Raw genomic sequence first — 7,500 nt, 5'->3', positions numbered from 1 at the left:
TTTTTGGTTTGAGTAATTACTAAATTTCGTTGTAGAGTGCCCCAATGTAGTTCCCCTTCGCTAGAAGATTTGACACTCAAATAATTTAATTTCATAAATTTCATTTTTTAGTGGTGTTTTAAATCGTTTTTTCCGTTATCAGTTTTTTCATAGGTGTTTCTTATCTTTCCCAGATTTTAATGTTGACTGGTTTGAAGTAGGTTTTGTAATTTCATTCTTTTTTAAGTTGATCACCAATTCATACCAGCAAACTCTTTAGATTTGCTATTGAGTCTCATCAGTTAAAGTACAGTTATTGACTTTCCTTTTAATTAGCTTTTTTTGTTTGTGAAAGTGAACTCCTTATTTGCGTTTGTCCAGCAGGCCAAGATCTCAATGTCGTTGAAGTCCCAAATAAAATAGCTTGTTTTGATTTCTAGTGACTAAGCGAATATTTTCAATTTCGCCAATATTTTCCTTTTAGACTGCGGTTTACGTTGCTCCAGTGACTGGGATCCCTGTTCTCTTGTTCAGCGGTTTCTTCGTTAATTTTGACACCATACCCAAGTACATGCAGTGGTTGACGTATGTGTCGTATGCGCGGTACAGCTGGGAGGGGACTGTGGTCGCCATTTACGGAAATAAGAGAGGACCTCTTGAGTGCAAAGACAAGCGATGTATCTTTAAAAATAGCAAGGACGTTTTAGATGCTATGGACGTGGAGGAAAACGCTCTTTACTTAGAAGGGGCCAAGATTTACTTTGATGCCTGTGTGCTTATGTTGTTCTTCATCACACTTAGACTGGCGGCATACCTCGTGTTACGTTACAAAGTGAAGTCGTACCATTAACAGGGAGGTAGCGTTTTTGCGGCTTGGAAATCATTCAAGAATTGTCGCGTATTTATAGGTGTTTGGACTGTTCTAAAAAATACGACTTTGTTGAAGACTTGTTCCCTTAGTTTGGTTTAAAATCATTGAGGGTGTGGTGGAAAGAATGTGAAAATTTTTATTATACGTTGAGTCGATGATATACAATGGATTGAAATGTAGGGTTTGTACAGGGTGCCGTTTTAGGAATCCATTTATAGTCAACAAATAAACAGTTATAAAACATACTTCCCCCTTTAGATGCACTTTGAATAGCACGTTACAAACAACCTTGAAACCAGTAGATTTCCACTATTAAGCAGGAAATTTCTTGCAGGCTGACTTGATAAAAGACTTTGAAAACTTGTTGGAACGCAAAGCTTGTATTCGTTTACTCTGAGGCTGATATACAATGGTGTGATCGAGATTGTGTCATCAAGTGGGCTTTCACAAAAGAGGAAATGAAATGTCAGTGACTACAGAATCCAGGTTGCATCTTGTTCACCCTGGTTTTTACCTCGGAAGAGCAAATCACTCATATTTCATAGCCGAAGGTTAAGACATTTTAATGTGAAAGAAAAAGAGCTTCATCTGCATATATCTTGTTTATACCACAGGAATACCATGACCGAAGCCTTCTTGATTCGATTTGTTTTCTTAATTAAGGAGGGCGTGTCTTCTTTTACTAGTTCACAGGTATTTCAGTTCAGAAACAAGGATACTTTCAATTTCCTTTTTCACTTTTTTCCTCTGGCACACAAAGCAGGGAAAGAGCTGGACTCTCGTTCTCTTCTAACGTTTTTCCGCCGAAACACTGAGTCATGCAGTTTCCTGTTTACAGAATCCAGAATGGCTGGACCATTCAGTTAATCTTACACGGAAGCGTGCATGCATTCGGGTGAAACAACTTTATCTAGTTACATTATGTCATTTTTTAATGGCACCATAAGACCTTTCGGCTTTTCATCTTTTTTCTGTTCGTACTTTACCAAAACAAAACATTTCGTTTGTCTCTGCTAAGTTTGAACATGATCAACGTAAAATGTACACGAATACATGCAGATGGGCCCTCCTTTTTAAGTGTTCACAGCACGTTTTGTAAGAAATGTTCACAATCGCAGAGCTCTTGACCAGGTAATGTAATTCCAGGATTTCGTTCGGGAGGGAGAAATCACTTCTCAAAAAGCTACAGAGCTTTTGAAATCAAGTGTTCTACGATGGATTGTCGTAGGACCGAAACAAATACTTTTAACAAGCGAAACAGCCAATCATAATCCGAAGAATTGACGTAACTTTCCCAAATCGCAGGAAATTTGTTTGGGGGAGGGGTGGGGGTAAGTCTCGATTGTCAGGTGGCACGAGATTCTTGAGTCAATCACTCAACTTAACTCTTGTTATCGTATTAATACTTTCAGCACTGAATTGAAACTCGTCTCTATTAATCATCAAATTAAAGGGTTCACTTATACCCGAAATATTTATGTCTTATCGTGATTCTGTTAAAATTATTCATAAGTGTTATTTCATGTTTTATATACATAAAATGATAATTTAAAGGTGAAACGAAGGCAGAAATTGATGTCTCAGGGAGTGTTGAGATGATTTAGCTTTCATGTAAATACTACATTTTGTGAAATTACTGTTAAAATTTACATTGTAATGGCGAGATTAGTTAAAAGGGCAAGGAATTGCTCTGTTGTATTCGGATCTCGTCAAAAGATTGTCTTGCGAGAAAATATCCTTGTTTTCAGTGCATTTTATTTTCGTACTTTAATTTTTAAAAATTTTTGCGCTTAAAATTCATGTTATCGCAGTTTTTGCACTGTAAACTAAACAAATACATATGGATTAAATTGATTTCAGGAAAACCATGGTTTGAGCAAAAGTGTTATGAACGAAACAAATGTGAGGTGGTAGAAGAATTTCACGCGTGAACTCTCAATAAGAACTTTTGAGCCCTTGTCTTGCGTGACAGCGCCAGTAATTACTTTTAAGGCCATCCCCTTTTTTTTTCTCCGTTTAGCGTCGTCCGACCGACACACATTTTTGGCATTTTCCAAAAACAACATAATAATAATTGGTAACGACGTTTTTAAGCCATTTTTATGTCGCATTGGAGTTTCGGTGGTTGATCTTTTTTCCCACGCTCACTTAATTTTGCAACAACACCCACCAACTTTTCCGCTATGTTGATTTTGAGTTCACGTCTTGTTGTTTTCCTGGCTCCTGGGTACCAGGCCCCCGACTCCGAGAATGCTTATGATTTTTTTTGCATTAAGTTTTTTTTTTTTTTTTTTCAATCCGACCAACCGACCCAATATCAGGAAACGCATTCGACGGTAAACGAAAACAAAAAAGGGGGATGCCTTCGTTTTAAAATTTATTTATTTATTTTACTAATTACGTTATCTCTGGCTGGAGCATAAATGTCACGTGACGCGCCTCTCACCACAACCTCGATCCCAGGACTTTTCTCCGCCAAGATTAGGGCTCTCGGTGACCTAATCGTTAACTTTCGCGGTTAAATGCATAAAAAATACCTTAAGGGTTTACTCATTAAGAAAACAAAGCTTTTTACAAACACGTTCAAAGGAGATTTAGACAATGCCTTAAAAAATTTAGACGGGGGTACACCCAGAGCAAATTGTTCAACATGACTAGGACCACTATATGAGTGCCAACACGAAGTAGTTATCTAATGGAGGCTTCGCTGTACCGTACTTTTATTCAGATTTCGCCTCAGATTTCCGAAAGGGCTTTGTGGACGGCAGGTATTTTTTGCAGGTTGTAGGTTGAAATTCATTATAACTGGAAAACCGCTGGCACTAAAAAGAAAGGGAAAGCGATAGACTTGCCGTGACTGTTACATGAATAGCTAACCGGTGGCCTAATTAGGCCTAAAGAAGAGCTTTTAGCCTAACGTTAGCTATTCATGTAACAGTCACGGCAAGTCTATCGCTTTCTCTTTCTTTTTAGTGCCAGCGGTTTTCCAGTTAAAATGAAATTTCAACCTGCAAGAAATACCAGCCGCTTTGCGGAGCCGTAAAACGCCATTAAACGTGCTAGAGTTTGGGTTACACCTTACAGATTGAAAGAAGCTACACCTCTCCTTTGATTCTACTGATTACGTGGGCCAAAAAGAATTCCTGTGGGCTTGTATTTGGCTTCGAGTGGCAGGTACTGTTATCTTGTTTTTTCTTCGTAGTAGTAGTACAGTGAAAACAAGGAAAACGATAATTCGCTGAGATTATATCCGTGATGTGGCTCTGTAAAAGTCACGGGTACCCAAAGCTGGGGAGCTGAGAAAACAGTTGAATTTGTATGGAGGAAAACAACTGTATCTTAAATCAAAAAATAGCGCGCGAGTTCTAAACAAAAACTGCTTGCTTTCCCTTATTTCTGTGGTTTTCTTCTCATGTGGAGGGTGTAAGCTGCAGGTTACAGGTCATTGTTTCACCATAAATGAAACAACCCAAACCTTTACTAATGCTAACATTAGGGCTAAAAGTAATGTTTAAGCCTAAGGTTAGCGTTTTTGTAAAGGTTTGGATTGTTTCAGTTAGAGCGGTTTTCAATTGAGTGTCCCAAAACCAAAACTAAAGTAATTACCATGGCCAATCAAAAAGGACAGAGACAATCCAGTAAACCAATCAAAACTCGAAGTAATTACACTTAACCGACACAAAGTGTGGGAAAATCTGCAGGCGCAAGCCACGATTGGTTTTGGTTTCACTTCTGATTGGTTGAAAAAATGGCGCGAGGACTTTGAACCAATCACTGAGTAAAGTAATCATAAACCATTTTAATTCACTAATTACTTTCGACACTCCAATAGATCTTTTTACGGAAACGGCGGCCATTTTGATTTCTATTGTTTCGAATAGCTATTATGGGATGCCCAGGGGGCAAATACATATTAATTAGCCCCCTGAGCATCCCATAATGTCTTTCAAAACAATAGAACGTCTTCTGATTTATTATATAAAAGCAATACACCACAGGTTTCTATGGTTTATAGGCATGATAAACTACTTGGGATGTTGGAAGAACACTCGAAGAATTCTTAAATCACTTGCCTGCGGCTGGTGATTTACAAATTCTTCTCGTGTTCTACCAATATCCCGCATGGTTTATCAGCCTATAAACCGTAGAAACTTGTGGTTTAGTGCTTAAATAATGCACTGCAACCTGCACTCTTTCGGCCCTGCTTTACATCCTCCTCTTCTCATGTGGGTTTTTCTTCCTCCTTCGATTTTCACAGGGTTCCTTCGTGTTTTCTAAGGAAGCACTTGGCAGATTTAACTAAAATTAATCTTTTTTTTTTGGAGGGAGGGGGGGGGGGGGGTAAGTGAAACTCTCTCAGATCCTTGTACTTCCTTCCTCGGCTTTCGTATTCACATTATTCTTCCACCTATCACTTGTGTAATTTTAATGTGGGTACCTGTGCTAAAACAAATGTGTGTGCTCCACATTATGTTGAAGTCCTTGTTTGTTCCAGAAGCACACTATCCATTCACGCCCTTCTTGTCATTTTGAATACTTAATGCACCTGTCAATGTAAATCACCCCCTCCCCCAACCAGAGAAAAGCAGTTACGTAGACAAAAGAACAAGAGAAAGTGAGGTAATGTTCCCACCCCCAGGGTGCAATATTTCCATTCCAATCTCCCCACTTGTGCCCGCCTACCTAGACATGAATTTCGTCAAACAGTCAGCAAATTTTTCCATTCAGTGACTTCAGTGTATTTTTGGGCGGCAGGCAAAAAGTAAGGATAAAACAGATTAACAAGCAACAAGTTTAACTCGCGTTTCTTTCTGTCATTTCAGTCTCTGTCTGGTTTGGTCCCAGTCTCAATGTGCCACAGTTCTAGATTCCAATCCTCCAGCAGAGAAATTACCCTGTTCAGATCTTGTCCAAGACCACGGGTATCGGGACTGTTTTGAATGTTGCACGTTGGGTTTTGTCCCACTATTGTCCTCACTTTGCCTGGGTTGTGGATGGGGGCAATTTACAATTGACTGGCGCATAAGTACATAACATGGCAATGCAATCTGCTTCGATTATTCCAGCAAAAGACAAAGAGTCTGCTTTAGAATTAAAAAGTATTTTTCTTCAAACGGTGTAAGATTCACCCTTGGCATTTAACACGGTGTATGAAATGTGTTTTCAAAATTTAATTTGTGTTTTCACCTCTAAGTGTGATGGTTTTACAAGATAGCCATATCAACATTTAGTTTTTCAATTATCCTCTCATTGAGCTTTGCCTGTTTTCCATTAATTACACAAAGCATTAAGCATATTTCAGTTGCTTGACCACTCAACTGCCGTTTAGCAACAATTAAATTTTGTTTTTTGATTTCAGGGAAAAGAAATTACAAGTTCCTGCTTTCCTGAAGTGTGATTTGGTTGTTGTGACTTTGCCATGACGAGCAGTTAACAATTAAGCAACTTGAATGGGAAGGAAGCCTTCTAAGTATTCAGGTAATAAAATACATGTAGAATAATAAGGCATGGATAGTATTCTAATCATGATATTATGAGAGAGTCCTAGAGTCACTGGTTACTGGTACCAAGAACAGAGGAAAGAAGTTTTACCCTTCATAGCATTGACATTGTTTTGCATGCAGTATGCAAACTGTGATATGTAAAGTAAATTCTTTGCTTACTTTCATGTTTGTTTGAAGAACACACACATTCCATTGATCTATCTTAATTAAGCAATCACTTGAAGGAATTGGCCTGGCTGCACTACTACTTTGAATAATGTACATGTAAAGCTAAAATGTAAAACCCTGCTTAACAATTTAAGGAGTATGTTTGTTGTTAACAATGTGCAGTATAAGCATGTCAGTCACCTCACTTTCATGCTTCACCAGTCACCTATATATAGGTAGAAAGTTTTTGTGCTGGTCAACGTTACAAATCAATTAAATTCACTGAGAACTTTAAGAAAGAAAAGAAAGGTCACACATCCCGTGGCCTCAAATTAGCTCCCAGTAATTGCCGCACTTGTTGGGTGCCACTTCTCGCAATTTTGATTTCTACTAAACCATGCTCTTTTCCCATATTTATATGGCCAGCAGTTTGAGATATGGCATCTGGTCCAGTGGCCTCTGCCTCAACCAAAGAGAGCACTAACTATGCCCGGCTGTGCCGTCTTCTAGTGGATTATGGAACCCAGGCCCTCAGAGACACCTTTGACGCAATACACCCTCCAGCCACTCTTCACCGGATTTTATCAGCTGCTTACCCTACATTACAGGGGCTAAAAAAGAAAAAAATTATTAATCCCACTCAGTGGGGAATGCTATACCCAGCTACTCCTTCATCTGTGACATCATCCAGCTTTGACATTACACTTCTTATGGTGCTGCTGAGAAATATATGCGGCTTGAGTCCTCCTGCCAGTACTGGAAGCTGGGACACGCTTCCTCCCTCAGGCGATAACAGTCCTGAGGCAAACATAGCAAAAATTAAATACTACAGAAACAATGTCTGTGGTCATGCCAGCCAAGCCTCTGTTGATGATGCAACATTCAATGTGTTATGGCAGGATATAAGCAAGGCACTGCTAGCTCTTGGTTCTGCAGCAAATTTTGCAACTAAAATTAGCCAACTGAAGACTGAGTGCATGGATCCTGTTGTTGAAGAGC

At 39.0% G+C, this 7,500-nt stretch overlaps 3 protein-coding genes across 11 annotated transcripts in view; all 3 read left to right on the top strand.

Annotated features, from left to right (window-relative positions):
• The window catches only part of LOC138028224 (ATP-binding cassette sub-family G member 4-like), a 68,141-nt gene extending 65,409 nt beyond the window's left edge, over positions 1 to 2,732 (top strand). Inside the window, exon 13 of the mRNA XM_068875685.1 lies at positions 464 to 2,732. Coding sequence (XP_068731786.1) covers positions 464 to 829 — 366 coding nt within the window. The 3' untranslated portion in view covers positions 830 to 2,732. The remainder of the gene's footprint in view (positions 1 to 463) is intronic.
• The window catches only part of LOC138028222 (uncharacterized), a 77,045-nt gene that overhangs the window by 28,508 nt on the left and 41,037 nt on the right, over positions 1 to 7,500 (top strand). The window lies entirely within an intron of this gene.
• The window catches only part of LOC138028219 (uncharacterized), a 25,169-nt gene continuing 21,532 nt past the window's right edge, over positions 3,864 to 7,500 (top strand). Inside the window, exons 1-3 of one of the 2 annotated variants that reach the window (XM_068875668.1) lie at positions 3,864 to 4,024; positions 6,210 to 6,328; positions 6,931 to 7,500. The exon at positions 6,931 to 7,500 is cut by the window's right edge and continues 72 nt beyond it. In XM_068875668.1, coding sequence (XP_068731769.1) covers positions 6,939 to 7,500 — 562 coding nt within the window. In that variant the 5' untranslated portion in view covers positions 3,864 to 4,024; positions 6,210 to 6,328; positions 6,931 to 6,938. Of the gene's footprint in view, positions 4,025 to 6,209; positions 6,329 to 6,927 lie in introns of both variants that reach the window. The other variant, XM_068875669.1, reaches the window with a different exon arrangement.

The sequence above is a fragment of the Montipora capricornis genome, chromosome 13, assembly GCF_036669925.1.
Source record: "Montipora capricornis isolate CH-2021 chromosome 13, ASM3666992v2, whole genome shotgun sequence".
In the NCBI taxonomy this organism is placed as follows: Eukaryota; Metazoa; Cnidaria; class Anthozoa; order Scleractinia; family Acroporidae; genus Montipora; species Montipora capricornis.
The sequence above is the reverse complement of the archived record's forward strand: the minus strand, read 5'-3'. Positions and strand labels throughout refer to the sequence as shown.